This window comes from Lemur catta, chromosome 7 (genome assembly GCF_020740605.2).
Source record: "Lemur catta isolate mLemCat1 chromosome 7, mLemCat1.pri, whole genome shotgun sequence".
Classification (NCBI taxonomy): Eukaryota; Metazoa; Chordata; class Mammalia; order Primates; family Lemuridae; genus Lemur; species Lemur catta.
The window spans coordinates 95,662,406-95,682,968 of record NC_059134.1 but is presented as its reverse complement, the minus strand read 5'-3'; the positions used below and the strand labels follow the sequence as shown (position 1 = coordinate 95,682,968).

The 20,563-nt window shown below is 35.4% G+C and overlaps 2 protein-coding genes across 2 annotated transcripts; both read left to right on the top strand.

Moving 5' to 3' along the window:
• The first annotated feature begins 8,011 nt into the window (after nt 1–8,011).
• On the top strand, nt 8,012–8,947 carry LOC123641825 (olfactory receptor 5W2). Its single transcript, XM_045556758.1, has one exon. It carries the CDS (start codon nt 8,012–8,014, stop codon nt 8,945–8,947), a length of 936 nt encoding a protein of 311 aa, XP_045412714.1.
• A 9,045-nt stretch (nt 8,948–17,992) lies between these two features.
• On the top strand, nt 17,993–18,931 carry LOC123642117 (olfactory receptor 5W2-like). Its single transcript, XM_045557029.1, has one exon. The coding sequence runs from the start codon at nt 17,993–17,995 to the stop codon at nt 18,929–18,931; it is 939 nt and encodes a 312-aa protein (XP_045412985.1).
• The last annotated feature ends 1,632 nt before the right edge of the window (nt 18,932–20,563 follow it).

Below are 20,563 nucleotides of genomic sequence, written 5' to 3'. Positions count from 1 at the left end.
TAGTAAGGGAATAAAGAATCCAGAAATAAATACATGTATCTATGATCAACTGTCTTTGAAAAAGGTGCCGAGAACACAAAATGGGGAAAGGAAAGTCTATTTAATATATCGTTTGAGACAACTGGATATCTACATGCAGAATAATGAAAATTAGACCCTTATCTCACGTTATATACAAAAATCCACTCAAAAGGTGTTAAATATTTCAAGTCCCACAATTGGGACTTGAAACTGTAAAACTACTAAAAGAAACACAGAAATAAACCTTTTTGATATTGGTCTTGGCAAATATATATTTTGGATATTTCCTCAAATGCACAGAAAACAAAAGAAAAAATAGAGAAATGGGATTTTATAGAACTAAGAAGCTTCTTCTGCACAACAAAGGAAAAAATTAATGTTTTTAACATATTAATACAACCTACATAATGGGAGAAAATATTCTGAAACTATACATTTGATATGAGGTTAATATTCAAAATACATAAGGAACTCAAATAACTCAATGGAAAGAAATCAAATAACCTCATTAAAAAATGGGAAAAAGCTATTTGAGGATATAATGGAGGAAAATTTCCCAGGCTTTGCTAAAAATCTAGATATCCAGGTACAAGAAGCTCAAAGGACTCCTGGGAGATTCATTGCAAACAGGAAGACACCAAGACACACAGTCATCAGACTGGCCAAAATAACCACCAAAGAGGCCCTCCTATGAACTGTAAGGCAAAAGAAGCAGGTAACCTACAAAGGACAACCCATCCAAATAGCAGTAGCCTTCTCAACTGAGACCTTACAAGTGAGAAGAGACTGGGGTCCCATTCTCACTCTTTAAAGTTTCTATTAACACAAATGACTATAGCATTATTATTCATAACAGCTAAAAATAGAAATAAACCAAATGTCAATCAACTGGTGAATGGATTATCAAAATACATTCCCTACAGAAAATGAAACATTATTCTACCATGAAAAAGAAGGTCCTATTTATTTATTTGTGTTGTTGCTGTGATTGCCTTGGGGTCGTCTTCACAAATGCTTTGCCTAGGCCAATATCTGTAAGAGTTGTTTCAACATTTTCTCCTAGAATTCTTATAGTTCCATGCCTTAGCTTCAAGTCTGTTATCCATCATGAATTAATTTTTGTGAGTGGTGAGAGGTTTGGATTCTGTTTCAGCCTTCTACATGTGGCTATCTAATTTTACCAACACCATTTATTCACTAGAGATTTTTGTTTACCCCAGTGTTTGTTTTTGTCTGTTTTAGCAAAGATCAGATGGCAGTATGAGGATGGATTCACATCTGAGTTCTCTGTTCTGATCCTAGATCTATATCTCTGCTTTTGTGCCAATACCATGCCATTTTGGCTACTATAGCCTTGAAGTGTAGCTTGAGGTATGATAAAGTGATGCTTCTTGATTTATTCTTATTACATAAGTTCGCATTAGCTACTGGAGGTCTTTTCTGGTTCCATATGAAGCACAGAACTAGTTTTTCTAGATGTATGAAAACTAACATTGGTATTTTACTGGTGAATGCATTAAATCTGTAAATCACTTTGGGTAGTATAGGCATTTTATCAATGTTGATTCTGCTGATCCATGAGCATAATAGGTTTTCCCATCAGTTTACATTCTCCACAATTTCTTTCCTCAGTGTTTCATAGCTCCCCTATAAAGGTCATTCACCACCTTAGTTAAAAAGAAATAAATGGGATGTAATCAAATTGAAAAGCTTCTGCACAGCCAAGGATACAATCAATAGAGCAAATAGACAACCTACAGAATAGGAGAAAATATTCACGTGCTATACATCCAGTAAAGGGCTGATAACCAGAATCTACAAAGAACTCAAGCAAATCAGCAAGAAAACATCAAACAACCCCATCAAAAAGTGGGCAAAAGACATGAACAGAAACTTTTCAAAAGAAGATACACTGATGGCCAACAAACACATGAAAAAGTGCTCAACATCTCTAATCATCAGGGAAATACAAATCAAAGCCACAATGAGATATCACCTAACTCCAGTGAGAATGGCTTTATCAAAAAGTCCCAAAATGAACAGATGCTGGTGAGGATGCATAGAGAAAGGTACACTTATACACTGTTGGTGGGACTGCAAAGTAGTATAACCTCTATGGAAAGTAGTATGGAGATATCTTAAAGAACTAAAAGTAGATCTACCATTTGATACAGCAATCCCACTACTAGGTATTTACCCAAAGGAAAAAAAAACACATTTTATAAAAAAGACACTTGCACTCAAATGTTTATAGCAGCACAATTCACAATTGAAAAGATGTAGAAACAACCCAAGTGTCCATGAATACATGAGTGGATTAATAAAATACGGTATATGTGTACCATGGAGCACTACTCAGTCATAAAAAAAATGGTGATCTAGTATCTTCTTTTTTCTTTTTTCTTTTCTTAGCATTAATATCATAAAAAAGTATCATTTTAACAACATGGATGGAATTGGAGACCATTCTTCTTAGTGAAGTATTGCAAGAATGGGAAAACAAAAATCACATGTACTCAATTCTAAATTGGAACTAATTGATCAACACTTATGTGCACACAGGGAGTAAAACTCAAGGGAAATCAAGTAGGTGGGGGGGGAAGAGAGGGTGGGTAAATTCACACCTAACAGGTATAATGTACAGTAACTGGGTGAAGGGCACACTTATAAGTTTAACACAAACTGTACAAAAGCAAAATATTTAACCAAAAAGTGTGTACTTGCAAAATATTCTGAAATTTAAAAAAAAGGGTGGATATCACGACACATGTTTTGCAGGATCACTCATACCATTAAGCTGAACTTATTTAACTGGCCTTCTATTCAGTATTTTGACTTTAAGAAACACTTCATAAAAATGGATATCTAACTTTAGTAGTCATCTCAGAAATAACATACCCTACGTAATAGTTAAAATTAAAATGACAATCAGCATTAGGTATTGGTGATGATGTGAAACAACCAGAGGACTCACACACTGAATAGTATGACAGTGGCAGTGTGGATTGCATACTGCTTTGGAAAACTGTGTGAGGATATTTACTAAATCTACATAAACAAACACAGAGACACACACAGAGACACACATATTTCTAACTCCTGTGTTTGTACACAAGATAAATGATTATGTATCTTTACCAAAAGACCTGTATAAGAATGTTTACTATAACATTACTGGTAATAGTAAAAGGAAAAAGAACTCAATTGCCTATCAACATTAGAGTAGATAAATAAATGACATATTTGTACAAAGGAATACTGTACAACTGTGAAAATGAATGTACTACAACCGCATGCAACAACTTAGGTGGACTGTGCAAATATTGTTGAGTAACATAGTGTATACTGTAGGCATCCACTTATGTATGGTTCAAAAATATGAAACTAATCTATCATGGTGAACATCAAGAAAGTAATTACCTCTGGGGTGCAAGAGAGTAGTGACTGAGGAGGGAACATGCAGAAGGCTTTGGGGATTTCTGGTAATGTTCTGTTTCTTGGTCTGGGTCCTGTTTAAAGGAGTATTTTTATTTATTTTTTAATTTATCTGGTTGTATAATTATTATTTATGTATTCTCTATCTGTACATCAAAAGGTTTTCTAAAAGCAAAGTCTGTTTACTATTCGATTGTAAGAAGTTTCAGAATTTTATTACAATTTTTATTTTGAGTAATCTTTGTATACAATGGAGTTCAGCATATTTTTGTGAAATAAATGGTGCAATTTTCATAGAATATTTCAGTGACTATTCCTTTTGTTATTAAAATTGTTTATTTAATAAAACAAAGATGTTTTATTCAACCCATAAGCACTTTTAATATTTTTTCCTGCAAAAAGGAAGCTTAGTGAGTCTTATTCTCCTTGGGACCAGTACCACACATTGAACTTATTCATAATGGTACATGATTTAGGGTCGGACAACAATTTTCTGAAGGAAGGAGCTAATAAGCAGATAGTTGCCTACACAGTATTATGTTTATGGGTGCCTGTGATAAGAGGCAAGATGTTTAGATTACAGATTCATTATTTTTCTCATTTGCTTACCTCTGGTGCCTTAAATTACAACTAAGTCATTTTCTTCCATGATATAAGAATGCCATCTTCAATTAAATACAAATCCCTTAAGGAACTTAATTATCCAATTTTTAATAATAATGTAACCACTGAAGCTCAGGTTTTAATGGAAAGAGTTGAAAGGAAGTTAGACTAAATGGCCTACAGGGGCAGTGAAATTTAGGAAGCTAAATCTGGATCCTACCTAAACAGAGTAACCTGAAGAGATTTGTCATCCTTGGAGACAGGGAATCACCTGATGGCTAAATGAGTTTGGACTAAGGAAAATTCCCATTCCTTCAAGTATGCATCAGAGAAGGAAATAATAGCAGTAAAACTCTCGGGTAACACAAATACATCTGTGTCTTCAGTTTAAAGAGGGGAAAATTATCACAATTACGTAGTATGGGCTTGGCCTAAACAGTATCTCCCATTGCCATAAATTTAATATATTTGTGTCAGCACCATCACCCAAAGAATGACATTAAAACATGAAAAGGCATTGAAATGTACCATTAAGAAATCATTTTCCCCAAATCATAAATGCTTTAATAACTTTAGCGTAAGGTATAGTATAGCTTTATAGAAATTTTGAAAAAAAGGCTATGTCCCTGTCTACTCCCAGGTAAGGTTTGATAAGACACAAGAATTGCCTGGAGTATTCGTGTATATGCACTGGCTTATGCCTATAATTTGCCATATTATTTTTGTGCATACAATTTTTTCATGTACTTTTCTTGTGGTAAAAAATATAAATTAACTGCATTAAGATATACTGTAAGTAGGAATACCTTATTGCACATTACAGTCAATAGTAGACTTTAAAGAACACATAGAAATCTGCACTTGTAAGCATCTTGCAATGATTCACACATTATAAAATATCACTCAGAACATGGCCAATACAGAGAGTGTCCTTCAAGGCTTCTACATTGTACAGCCTCAGGGACACCGTTTCACTTATTTTCTATGTGTCTCCTGGAAATATGCCATACAGTGGCTCTTTGCATCCCAAAGTTAATAATAGTGGAGTGTCCAGTGAAGAAAAAATAAAAGAGTATGTTTTAATCTGGCAGCCTTTCCTATAACTCCCTTCTGTCTTCAGTCACCAGTGGAATCTTGTTTATGAATTTAAGTTTAGTGTAAACACATTAGAACATTCCATAAGAGTAGCCAAGATAGCTATTTTTTCAAAGATGGAGGGATTGTTTTGCTTTGTTTTGTTGTAACACTGTAGAAAGCTATTTAGAGCAGGTACATTGGATTGAGACAAACTTAAGGCCTATGAGACTCCAAAAATTTACTGATTACTTCTGGATCTCACTTTTGTTATCTGTATAATGAAGTTACTAGAGTTAGAAGCACAAAATAACGTTTGAAATATATGATAATATATATGGTGATTAAATATATGGGAGACATATGACATTTTGTAAGATATCCACAGTAATCTATATTTAAATCCCCACCTTTTGCCCCCACAAGTCCAGTGCACAGTAAAGAGGTGCTTAAAAAGCACATTTTTGGAAGGGAGAGTACAGGCATTTTTTATGGTCAGAGCAGTGTGAATGTGGAATTTAGCTCTCTGCCCCATGCAGCCAGAGACTAAGATGGTAGACCAGGATTGGGGGAAGGGGAGCATTGCATTGGTACCTGTAGAGGAGCCACTGGAGTAGGCACAAAATTCACACTTCCAGTACCTTCCAATTATCAAAGGACTGCCATGAGTAATAGTACACAAAAGTTATTTGGAAATAAACACAATTTGGCTTTTTTTTCCTGAAAGCAGGATCCCAACACACATTTTTTTAAAAAAACAATCATCTTTGTACATATGAACTATATTAAGAAAAATACACCTCAAAGGCTGTTTATGCCTATACTTTGTTGAATATCCACCAGCCTGACAACTTGAACATATTTATCAACACATATTCGTATTTAACAACACATGTTACTCATGAATATCATTGTTCTAGGGATTGTAGGAATGTACAGAGACTCATGCAGGAACAGATAAATAAAACATAAGTCAAGAAAGAGTATACTAGCTATAATGGATGTTGCACAGCCATAAAATAGTTGAAATGAGGGTCCTTAGAATGTAGTGGGGGGAAAGGAATCAGACAATGATTAAGGAAAAAAGCAGCATGTAAGATGACTGTATTTCTAAATGGCCGGTGAAGGAGACTGCTTCAGAAATGAAAGAAGCGGGATGAATAATGAAGAGGACATGCCAGTCATTAAGTAGGGGATCTATTTGAGTTTCATTGGATGTCTGGTTTCACTGGAGGAGGGTGTAGATTCATGGTAACCATGAAGCATAGTGTTAAGTAAATTCTGGTAAATTTCAGACATTGATCAATGTGGTGATGAGGATGAAGGATTAAAAGTTCAGCCTTTGCTAAAGTAGTTGCAGCATTCACAGGGGAAAATACCAAACTAGGAATTAATTGATCATATTTCAATCACATAAAAGAGTTAGGGCAGAGGCTTAAGAGACTCAAGTCCCAGCAGTCACCAGATAAACATAAAATGAGATCCGTTTATTGTTCGCATATCAGAGACAAGGACGGAAGGACTTGCTTATCTCAGGTAGGTTTCAGCATGGTTCAATTTAAAGAATATAGGGGGAAAATCTTACTTTTTTGGAGATGTGAGGAATTAAGTACTGAGGAATTTATAAATACATTTTAAGCCTATTTACTCAGTTAAATAAACTCTGTAGTCTAATGGTCAATGATATTTTCTTGTTAGAGCTTTGTGAATTTGACTGACCTCATGTGTCATTTGTATAAAGATAGTAACAATTTTACTTATTTATAGTTTAATAAAGATTAATAAGTAAATCATTGCTTTTTAAAATCACTGTGCAATATTATTTATGGTACATGTAAATTTAAGATTTGTTCTATTTTTATTCAAATTATAACAGAAGTAACACATCAAAAATACCAATTTATGTAAATTCAAGTTCATATGGACCACACGCCAAAATATTTAAGTCTAGAAGAAATAACAATCAGATCAACACCCACATTCCAATTTTCATATATCAACAGATACACACAGAGATAATCCTCCTTCACACACGAGTGAACGTGTACATAACACAAGAAACAGAAGCCTGTATATCTCAGAAACATTTATTGTTCTTATTTCCATTTTGATTTTAATAAAAAACCCAATTTAAAAGCCAAGGATAAGCAAATGTGCATGTTGTAGTCTGTCATACCCACTTCATTTTATCACTTCTACCTGGCTTTTCAAGGAATTTGTCCTTTGGAACCAGATGAGGCATACAGAGGGGTGATAAGTGCTGGGGCAAACAAGTGATAAGGAATGATAGAATAGTTCAATAAAGCATGTTTCATTTTTCAGTAAACACTAAAAGACACCACACCAAAAAGAATACTTTAATAATTTTCATTTATTAACCTGTATGTAATGTCACTGTCAGTGATAAAATAAATTATATTTTTTGAATAATGCAATAAATAGGATTCCTTTTTGTCAAACGTATGAAATTTTTGGTCTCATATCTTCTGGCTTTGTCTCTCTGACGTTGGTGTTTCTTTCATGCTATTTTGGATCTGGAAAGACGTCTTAGTTTATTCAAATCTACTGGCTGAGATCAGCAATAGAGGCCAAGACAAATCACATATCTCAGGAATGATTGCATATGAATCTAGAATCAAAGTATATCAACTTCCTATGCTAGACATTTTTAGTTATTTTTACAAGATAATTCCTCTTTAAAAGTGACACTTGCCTGAAATATTTTCTGAGGGTAAGGAAGAAAAATTCACAGAAACAAATCATGTTCTGCCTTGCAGATAACATTTTTTGGGTATCCAGAAAACTCAAACTCTAATTTATCATTCTCTTGATGATTTTTTTTTTTTTTTGTAACAGTGTAAAAGAAGAACAAAGAAGAATGAATGGGGGAAATTGTTCCTCAATAACTGAATTCTTTCTTTTGGGAATTACCAATAACCCAGAGGTAAAAGTAACCTTATTTGCCACATTTCTAGTTGTTTACCTCATAAATCTCCTGGCAAATCTAGGAATGATCATTTTAATTAGAATGAATCACCAGTTGCACACACCGATGTACACTTTCCTCAGCCACCTCTCTTTTTGTGACCTCTGCTATTCCACAGCAGTCGGGCCCAAGATGCTGATAGACCTACTTGCCAAGAACAAATCAATTCCCATCGTTGGCTGTGCTCTGCAATTCTTGACCTTCTGTGTCTTTGCAGATTCCGAGTGTCTGCTGCTGGCAGTGATGGCCTTTGATCGGTACAAGGCCATTAGCAGCCCCTTGCTCTATGCAGTCAGCATGTCCAGCAGGGTGTGCTCCCTGCTCCTGGCTGGGGTTTACCTGGTGGCAATGGCAGATGCTCTGACACATACGACACTGACATTCCGCTTGTGTTTCTGTGGCTCTAATGAGATTAATCATTTCTTCTGCGATGTGCCTCCTCTCCTTCTGCTGTCTTGCTCAGACACACAGGTCAATGAGTTAGTGATATTCACCGTTTTTGGTTTTATTGAACTGAGTACCATTTCAGGAGTTCTTATTTCTTACTGTTATATCATCCTGTCGGTCTTAAAGATTAGCTCTGCTGAGGGGAGGTTCAAAGCTTTCTCCACGTGCAGCTCCCACTTAACTGCAGTTGCCATTTTCCAGGGCACCATGCTCTTCATGTATTTCCGCCCAAGCTCTTCCTACTCCCTAGATCAAGACAAAATGACTTCACTGTTTTACACCCTTGTGATTCCCATGTTGAACCCTCTGATTTACAGCCTACGCAACAAGGATGTAAAAGAGGCCCTGGAAAAATTGAAAAATAAAATTTTAAGTAAATAGGGCATATACTATAAGTAAATAAGTATTTATACACACAAATGCATACTCTTGTTTTCCTCAAGTTATACACAATAATATAAAGTTTTCCTAAGTATTTTAATTTGACAAAACACATATTTTACTAAGCTATACTATAGCAATATTTTCATTTCTTAATTATGCTTAATTCATTATGTGTTTTCAATTTAAATAAGGTTCACTTTATTTTTGGAAAACTCTCCAGTCTTTCCCTTAGTGTGCCAAATTTTCCTTTGTTTAGTGTTTATTTTGTGCATTAATTTTTCTAAAAATTATCAAGTGTTTAGTAAATTCCTTATACACTTCTGTGTGCTTTGTATTTCATGATGAAACCACAAGTTTCTATGCTAATGAATCTTATAAGGTAGTGGAAACGTTAATTGATCAAACTTACAAATAATTCATAATAAACTATAAAATGTAATGAAGTCAATAGGCAGGGCACTGTGAGCTTCGGCAACATGACTAACTAGAATACAGAGAAGGAAAGATTCTTTGAAATGGGGACATTTAGTTCCAAATCCAAAAATGAGTAGAGATACAATGGGTGGGTGGGGAGAAGAAAGGATTCCAGATGGAGAGGCTGAGAATTGGAGATTCTGAGGAGGGAAGGACAGCGCCTTATTAGAGGGAAGTCCAACAGGGAAGGAGTAAAGAACAAAGTGAAAGACTTCAGTAAACTCCATCCTTGTGCCAAAATTCTCAATTCAGTCACTTCCACTCAACTTTTCTTCCCATTTTTCCCTGTCTCAGCCCTCATTAAATGCTTCTCTTTGAGGATCATAAATAAAACTTTCCTAAAGGCATTGTTTGGTCTCTCACTCTGTTTATTAAAACACTGCCTCCAATGTGCAACTGCAAGAATTCTTTGCTCAAGGACTGCATGCGCTATGCCTGTCATCCCAGCACTTGCCCTGTTCTGAGACACAACCAGAGTAGCAGGGAGAAGGGATATGGTGCAGATGGTTAATAGGTACAAAAAGACAGTTAGATAAAATGAATAAGATTTAGTAGTTGACAGTGCAACAGGGTGACTATACCCAACAATCATTTACTGTACATATCAAAATAAGTAAAAGACTGAACTGAAATATTCCTAACACAAAGAAATGGCAAGTGCTTGAGTTGATGGACATCCCAGTTACCTTGATTTGATCATTATTTATTGTATGCCTATATCAAAACATCACATGTACACCATAAATGCCTACTATGTATACCTACTATGTATACCTGCTATGTACCCATAATAATTAAATATTTAAAAATTAAAAACAATAAAGAGTATTATGGATTAAAATAAATAAATGATAAAAATCATTTTTGAGTGCTTGTTAGATATCAAAGTACAAATAACTAAGTGTACGATATGTGCTTTGAGTATATGTTTTATAGCTTTTAAGAAAGTAAATAAAATGGTTGTGGATACCAATACAATGACTCTACAAAGACATGCTTATTAACTACATAGGAAATAAAGAGCATCCATCTCGGTGCTTTCTTGGTGTTCATCAACTTCATCTGGCTCTGCTCAAGTTTATGATGTCAAAACACCAAAACACTGGGAGAAGCTTGCTAAGAAACCATGGCTATGGCCACATATCTGAATAATCATACAAAACTCAATGACACTTTTAATTATCCCTTACAATTGTACAGTTAAATGACAAGCTAAAAGTCTTAGGTTTTCTAGCTACCGCTGTGAAACGTCCTTCTCTGAGAACAGTTCAAGATGGAAGGAAAGCCCAGGAGTCTCCTCTGCTTTGCAAGGTGTCTTTATAGGACACTGTACCAGGTTAGAGGAATGTACAGTGATGGAAAAACAGCTATGAGAAATGCTTCTTTTAAAAAACATGTCTTAAGGTTTCTATCTGTGCCATATGTTCTCAATGTACCCATAATCTTTTATTAATCTTTCTTATGAGCAGCAGCAGGGCAGAAAAAATCATTGGAAATATTGTTATAGTCCAGACAAACTGGAGGGTCAGTGGATTGCTGTTGGTGCATAAGATATAAAATGACATCTCCCTCTCATAGGACATATGACAGTTATGTTATGGAAAGATAGATTTGATCTGCCTGTTGGCTCTTTTAGTTACATCTAATAAGTGCAAACTTTCAACCCCAGAAAGGCAGGATTTTAAGCTTCATAAATATATATATCTAAAAAGGAAGAAAACAAGTTGATTAATTGTAGGCTTCATCTCTTTGAATTTGTGCAAATAAAAATCACTTGTTGAAAATATTGCTTAGAAAATTCATGACTTACAAAGGAATTTGGGGCAGATAACCTGAAATAACCCTTCCATCTTAGGATTCCACAGACATGGGGGAAGCATATGTCAAAAGGCTTTGATCTATTCTAGCTTGTCCAGCTCAACACCCAACATTCCCTTCCATTCTCTGTCTCTGTACACACAGCTACCGATGACTGCTGGACACAGTATTGTCCAATATGATACTACCAATGACTGTGTGTAGTAGGTTAACACTGTGAGCATGCTTCTGTGTCTTGACTTCTTTCCTTCAGCCTTGACACTGCAATACCTAACCATAATAATGATATAGTGATGGTGGATTTGGATATACGTATAACACAGTGAAGAGACAGATACACATTGGCGATAGGTCGTATAACTATACTTGTTAAAACAGAGCTGTAATAATGCCAAATGGCACAGTAAGTGAGAGGTCCTGTGTTAAAACCAGAGGCAGCAACTTTTAATCTCTCTGGGCATCTCTCTCTAGAAATGCACTATGAACTAGGCACCCAATGCCACTCTAAATTTTTAATAAGTCACTCTTCCTCACTAGACATCCATACCCCCTCTCCCTTAATAGATAGGATCACACTAGATTATCTATAAGGTCCTTTCTCATAGCCACATTTTTTCTCTCTATATATACATGAGCCTATTATTATGTAAACCTATCCCTGCTATTGGAGATGTAGTATTAAAAAACAAAACAAAACAACAAAAATAATGAGTGTCTTCGTCTTCATAAAAAATAACTACATTGTGACTCCAGACTGATTCAACCTGAAGTGACGATGACAATAATGTAAGCTAGAAGGTGTGAGTGGTGAAAGGCCAGATACTGTTAAACACAGCCCCTTTAACTGGCCTTCCATTCTGCCTTCAGACTTTAGTAGACAGGTCATGGAAGTGGTTACACAACTATTAGGGTTCAGGCAAATAAAAATTAAAATCTCAATGAAGTACTATGCCTCACCTAAACATGTCTAAAATTAAAACAATTGATAATATTAACTTCAAGTATTAGTGTGGATATGAAACAACTATAGCTTGTATATGTGGGAAGTAGAAGTCAGAATTGGCATTGAACTTTGCAAAAGTGTTTGCCAGTATCTAACATAGCTGAACACGTGCATACCTAAGACACAAAAATTCCATTCCTTGTTTTATACTCAATAGAATTGAGTGACTATATACACTCAAGGCTCATTCAGAAATGATTGCAGTAGCATTCTTCGGAGGTTGATAAATAGCATATGGTATGTTTGTTCATTAAGATGCTACACGGCAATGAAAAGGAATAAACTACCACCACATGCAACAGTATGGAGGAATTTCATATACAATGAGTGAAAGAATCTAGACAGACATGAATACAAACTGAATGATTTCACTTCTAAATTTGTTTTAAAATATCTAAAACCAACCTATCATACTGGACATCGATTTATGTCAGGGTAAGGGACAGTCTCTGAAATGTTGATTATGTTCTGATTTTTGTTTTGGGTTCTAGGTGCAGGAATGTTTTTATTTCTGAAAATTCACTTGTTGGTTATATATGTGTGTGTGCAAGCATATATATACATACATACATATACACCTTTAAAATGTTCACCTATAAAACTTTTAAAATGTTTTCGAAAAACAAAAGCTATTTACTATCAGATTGTAAGCAACTTCAGGGTTTCATTATTACTTTTTAAATCTCTAGTAGTTTCTAGTACACAATGCATTTTCAAACTATACTTGTTAAATTAATAAATCACACAACTCTGATAGAATATTTCATTAAATAATTATCCTTTATGTTACTAAAAGTGTGTTCCCTTGCTTATAGAGCATAGATGGTAGCAATCCACAGGCACTGTTTTTCTTGTTTTCAGCAAGAGGGAGATTAGTGAACTTGGTTTTCCTTGGTACCAATATCACACACTAAACTTATTTGATAAAGGCTCATGACTCAAGGACAGGAAACTATTTTCTGAAGGAAGAGCTTTATATTTAGACAGTTTCTTATGTAGTGTTATGATTAGTGGCACCACGGAAACCAGAAGAGCCATGTAAATGGGGATGATTTTGTTTTGATTTTTTTCTCGCAGTTTGTCTTTGTTGCCTTAAGTTCTACCTTATGTCTTTCCTCCCCTCCCCATGATTAAAAAAAAAAAGTCATTTCCTATTAAAGTACAAATCCCTTTGGAAGGCAATTTAAATTAGCCAATTTTCAGCAATATATTGCTACCTCTGCTCTGGTACAAATGGGGAGTGGGAGTTAGACTGCATGCTCTGAGGAGCGGCCCTGTTTATGAAGTTTCAGTTTGGATCCTGATTAAACAGAGAGTAGCCTGAGGAAATTTGGCGTCTCGGGAGACAGGGAAGCACCTGAGGGAAATATGAATTTGGAAAGGAATTAGAACAAGATGACCAAGGATGACTCTGTCTCCTCCAAATACGCACCAGAGAAATGGATAATGATAGTAATGATCTTGAATAACACAAAAATAATACTTTCTTGAATTTACCTGGTAGAAAATTATTAGCAATTACTTAGATGGTTTGAGCTTTGCCGCAACAATATCTCCCACAGGAATACATTTGGCATTTTGGTATTGGGATCATCACACAAAAAAATGACAATAAAATATACAAAGTCATTAAAATTTTCACTAAGAATCACTTTTCAAAAAATAATAAATATATTAATTTTATTGAATTTCACCCAACAAATATTCTAGCCTTATAGAAAGCAAGGGGGAAATTCCATAACAACACACAAGACAAACAAACAGAAATAATAATAAAACCTATGACTCCATTTACCCTAGGTGGAGTTTCAGAAAAAATATGAAATTATCTGAAGTATTGGAGTGCACAAACTGTTACATGCCATGCACATTTTGCCAGTTTTTTTTTGTTGTTGTTGTTTGCACAAATTTTGCACATATAGTATTTGTGGCAATTAAACCACATTAACACTCAAGATGTACAGCTAGTATACATGATTATTGTGTATTTCCTTGAAATATCCATCAACAATAGACATTTAAAGATCACGCAGCAACCTACACTCGTAAGTGCACTGTAATGATTCACATATTATAAAATATCACTTAGAGGAAGGCTACTACAAAAAATATACTCCCAGGCTGCCAGGTTACAAAACTTCAAGGGGCACTTATTTCTTTATTTTCCATTTGCTTCCTGGAATTGTGCAATGCAATGTCCCTCCACACTATTTTCTATTAGCACCAATATTAATGATGTTCAAGTGCCTGGTTGATATAAATTAAACAAATCACCCCACAATGTAGCAAACCTTCTTATTCACCCCTCCTGCCCACAGTCACTGTTGGGGTCCTGTCCTGGGTGAGAGGTGAGAACTGAATGACCTCTGAGGAGTCTATGGGTCACTAATTTTGTGAATTTTCAGACATCACTTTAGTGTAAACATACCACTGCATTCTATGAGAGTATTTAAGAGAATATTTTATGACAAATATACTTCATTGCACTTTATTCAGAAATCTATTGTGAGCATTTCCTGTGGATTCAATGAAACTCGATGTCTGTGACATTCTAGAAGTTTACTTATCAGCATTGGGTTTCAGATTTTGCATCATATAATGAGTTTGAGACAACTCAGGACATATGTGATAATATATGAAACAGATGATAATATGTATCGATAATTAGATAATATAAAACACCTGACCAAGTCCAAAATTGCCTTTTATTTAAGGTTTAATCTCCTGTCCTTAAAGGCCATTTCTTAAAATATATTTTAATGTAACACTTGAATAGGATAAATTATGTATATGTAATTTTACTCATATCAGACTTATTAAGATTTGAAGAATTGCATTAATATATAAACCAAATGGCCATTAACAGAGGAAAAATTAAAGCAATTAATGTACATAAATAGAAATCAATGCATTATCTTCTAATAGTATTATTTACATAGAAAGTGTGTTTATTCTGACATCATTTTTGTTTAAAAATTAGAAATCCAACATTATAGACAACAAAATCTGGTTATCCCTAGGCAATGTGATGACAATTAATTTTTTTAAGCCTCTTTCCAGAAGAATGATGACAATTAATTATTGCTGTCTTCACAAAAATCTTATTTTGTGAATGTGTTTAGAGAAGAGTGTGTATATGTTTGTGCAAGTGTGTGAGGGTGAATGAGAATTTGTTTTGTACAGTATGTAATTAAAACAAAATGCCTCTGTTGATGTTGGTGAACTGAAAATTATGCTGGTTGACTGGAGTCATTTTACTATTGCTAATTAGATATACTATTGGGCATTAGGCTAGATAGGAACAGAGGAAAAAGATTTAAAAGATCTGTATATTTTCCTTAATCACCCTACCTGTATAACATATTATGTGTTAAACCATATTATTATATCTTCCATTTATTCCTGTGAGACCAAGTGCTCAACATCTAGGGGCCAGACACAGAGCTAGTTATATAACCCAGGGCAGTCAGGAGACAGTACTGAACGCTTGTGCTGATAAAGCTGTGTCCAACAAAGAAGTCAATAGTCCCATATCAGGTACTAATATTTTGGATGTTTTCTAATTTATTTTGAATATTTCTTTAGCATCTTACAAAACCAAAGGAGAATATAAAACAATGTAAACATTTCTTTTAATTACTGCTATCTTTTCATTTACTATTTTAAATACATACATATTAAATACATAGTAGGGAGTACAATAAAATGCTAGCATGAGCTATAGATGTGGCTACACAATATTATAATTTTTAGTCTCTTACCTGTACTTCTATATATATTTTTTAAATGTTAAATTATAAAGGAAATCATTATTTTTAAAGATATGTCAATAGGGACAAATATCTAGATAAGTTTAAGCCAAGGTTTTGGAGACCTGCACATCGATCACTATACCATTATTCAGATGTCATCCTTTTTTTGATCTTCATTTACCTTCAGCTCCACTTTTCTTATATCTCCACAGAACAGAGGGGGCATATATGATATTATATAGTTTATAATTTGTTTAGATAAAATATAACAGCAGGATCTAGAATTCAGTTGGCCTTCCAAGCACCACTACTAAACTTTTTTAACCAAAGGCCAGCGGATTTCAGAGGTATGCAAGAGAAACAGAGATCAAAGAACACAATAAGACAATGTTGATGAAAAGTCATCTTTTCCTTTGGGTAGATTCCCAATAGCGGGATTGCTGGATCGAATAGGAGGTCTACTTTTAGGTCTTTGAGGAATCACTGTACTGTTTTTCATACAGGTTCTACTAATTTCAAGTCCCACCAACAGTGTAAAAGCATTCCTTTCTCTCTGCTTCCATGCCAGCATCTGTTGTTCTTGGACTTTTTAATACAAGCCATTCTAACTGGGGTAAGGTGATTTCTAATTCTAGTTTTATAATTTTTGGGGAATTGGGATGAGGAACACAGTTAAGAAATGAAATTCTCTGTAGTTATGGGACTGTGGGCATAAGAATATTCTTGCTATATGCTTTAAACCTTCTAGTGCAGATGTCTTTTTTATAGAGTGTCTTTTTTTCCTTTGGCTAGATGCCCAGTAATGGGATTGCTGGATCAAATGGTAGTTCAACACTTAAGTGCACAATTAGTAGTAACAATCATCTGGTGTCAGGCAGGTGGGAGGGGTTAGGAGGGGATGGGTATATTCACACCTAATGGCTGTGGTGTGCACCGTCTGGGGTATGGACATGCATGAAGCTCTGACTTGGGTGAGGCAAAGGCAATATATGTAACCTAAACATTTGTACCCTGTAATATGCTGAAAGAAAAAAAAAAAGAATATTCTTGTACATCTGATCTGTTGGTGAATAGATCATGTGGATTCTAGTTGATCAGGGCAGAGGAACTCATATAGTAAACTGTAGTCCTTTTTCTGCCTCTCTGCCATCCGTGCTACCACCATTCCTACAATTAGGTTCAAAATGTGCTTTATAGTCTCCCCTGAGCAACAGTAGCTTTCAGAGGGGAGCATGGTTAGCCCTGACATACTCCTATCTGCCCTCTCTAGCTTACTTCTCGCGGACACTCTTCTACTCACTTCTCTAGCAAACACCAGCCTTTCTACTCCGGTGGTTTGTGAATCACAGCCTCTCCGTATCCCAGTGACAATGGGATGCAGGCTTGCTTATCCATGCTGGAGAGGACCTGGGGAGTTAAGGGGGAAGTGGAGAAATGTTATATGTAGGAAGTTGCCGTAGCTCAAGCCTGCCCCACAGTTTAAATTATGACAGAAAAATAATGGGATATATTCATTATTTGCACTTCTCACTTAACTATGCTTATCTAGTACAGGATATAACATTTCTACAAAATTGAGAACAACAATTTTGTCAGAAGATGTGGACTATCTGAATGAACTAATTATAAGAACTATTACCTTGAACTCTGAGGACATCAATTCCTTAATATATCAGAAGAGCAGAACTCATCATCACCATAAGTAATAATAGGTTTGCATGAAAATAGCATGATTTAATTTGGATGAAAGTGTGCTACAACCTCTGTACCATGCCTTGCATATACAAGAGATCTCATTGTTCCTTCGATTTACATTAAATCGTGTATATTTCCAGAAGAGTCCGTTTATTTTGAACAATTCTAGCATTGTTTATATCATTTTTCTTTTAGTTACAACAAAAAAGGATGAACAATTTGACTATTAACATTGTAAGATGATGTTAATCTTCCACTTCCATTTTCTTCTGTCACACCAAGGATTTCCGGATCTGAGTGATGACGATTGAGAACAGCAGTGTGTTCACTGACTTTGTATTCTTAGGGCTTTCTGGCAGACAGGACATGCAGCAGGGGCTCTTTGTACTTTTCCTCTTGGTTTATGGTATAACTGTGATCGCCAATTTAGGGATGATCCTGCTGATCAGGATGGACCCCAGGCTTCATACACCCATGTATTACTTCCTGAGCAATCTGTCTTTCTGTGATGTCTGCTACTCCTCCACTGTCTCTCCCAAGATGCTGGCTGATTTCTTATCTAAGCAAAAGAGGATTCCATATAATTTATGTGCAATTCAGATGTATTTTTTCGGGGCCTTTGCAGATGTGGAATGTCTCATGCTGGCTGTCATGGCTTATGATCGTTACGTTGCCATTTGCAATCCACTTCTTTATATAATCACCATGTCTAGGAGGATGTGTACACAGCTAGTGGTCATTGCCTACATTGTAGGGTTGATAGATTCTGCGATCCATACCTGCTGCACATTTAGGTTGTCATTCTGTAATTCTAATGTAATCAATCACTTTTTCTGTGACATCCCACCCTTGCTAGCCCTCTCTTGCTCAGATACATCCATCAATGAGATAGTGATGTTCACTTTCATTGGCTGTGTTGTGGGGTGCAGCATTGTCACTGTCCTTCTCTCCTACAGCTACATCATAGTTACCATCCTTAGAATGAACTCAACAGAGGGAAGATACAGAGCCTTCTCTACATGTGCCTCCCACTTGATGGCTGTGGTTGTATTTCATGGCACACTCCTGTTCATGTATTTCCGACCCAGCTCGAGTTACTCAATGAACACAGACAAAATGGCCTCTGTTTTCTACACAGTTGTCATACCTATGTTAAATCCATTAATCTACAGCTTAAGGAATAAAGATGTGAAAGGTGCTCTGATAAAAGCATTAAAAAACAAATTATGTTCTGGATGAAACCATGATGTCCATTCAAAAATATTAAAAGATTCTGGGAGTTGAATATCATGTGCTTTGACATAGGTTCCTGTAGTCTCACCAAAACAACTTCAAAGTATTTTCAGTTACTTACCTTATGCCTAAATTGTGTGTAAGGGGCAGGAATTACTGGTTTTAGTCTTCCCTCTAAACCAGGGAGGAGTAGAAACAGGCTCGTTTTGTTGCTTTGCAAAGAGGGTCCTTTTATACTTCCTTTCTCTGTTCGTATGTCCCAGTGAGATATCATGGATTATAGCAAACCCTCTCATCCTCCGAAGTGAGGTATCACAAGAATGGAAGAATAGGCTCCACATGTACTTGCCATCAAATTGGAACTAACTGATCGACACTAAGGTGCTCACATGGTAGTAATATTCTTTGGGGGTTGGGGGGTTGGGGGTGGATAAACTCACAACTAATGGACATGGTGAGCATTGTAGGGGGACGAGCATGCCTCAAATCATGGTTTGGGTGTGGCAAAGTCATAACATGTAACCAAAATGTTTGTACCCCCATAATATCCTGAAATAAAAAAAATGGATTTAATAAACATAGTTGCTTGGCCAAAGGGAGTTTTAGAGAATCAGACTTAGTCTGGTTTATGTTCTTCCTGCATAATATTATTACCACATAAATGTCCAGCACAGCACTTTGACATAAATAAGTAGTAAATAAATGAATAAGAATAGATAAGGAATCTCGTTCTAGACTTGAAGTTCCATATAGGCAAGGCCCTTGCCTGTCTTGTTCCCCGTTATTTCTGCCTTTTTATTTATATTGTTTGGCTCCAGGATGACATTTAAAGGCAGTTAATTAATAAATAATGTCCCCTGCAAAAATGATGCAAAAAGGAGTCTTTGTAAATTTACCAGAAAAAGAACTCCTTTCCTTATATTTTATTCTAGTACATTCACGTTAGATGAAATCCATCAACACTTCTTGCCTTTTGGCCTAGGCTTGAAATAAGTTATCAGGGACAGAGATCATATGATACAAAGAGCATCTCTTCTTGGATCCACTGTTCCTCACCAGTGTGCCCCAACTATGTCGGCAAATGTCCCCAGGATCAGCAGCCCCAGAGATTGATTACACCTTGTAGTCTGAGAATCAGCCTGTGGGCTCCCCTTCTTGCCCTTACTCTGCAGAACAGGTGTGGTGCTATTAACGGCTGTACAGCAGCTGCACAAATGGAAGTCAGTGGTGAAGAATGTGGACCTTCTTCTAAGGCCACTATAAATGGGGCCTCAATGTCCCTTGACGAGTTCATAGCATTATACTATGGTAATATTTAAGGTTAGTTAAATTAAAAAAAATACCCAATTGATAGAGGTTAAGTTGTAACATAAAAGTTATTAACATAAATATATGTTCAGTGGAAAAAAACACAAAGAACAAGTCATATTTACATTACTGTATCAATTATAATGATTTACATAGCCTCTTTGTGTATCTATGAAATAAACTGGAATCCTATTTTAAACAAAATGTTAATAGTTGTCATCTCTTAATGGATGAATATTAAGTAATCATATAATAAATTCTAGTAATTTAATTAATTGCATATGCTGTTTGTACTGTAATCACTTAGCAGTTATAATTCATCTATGAAAA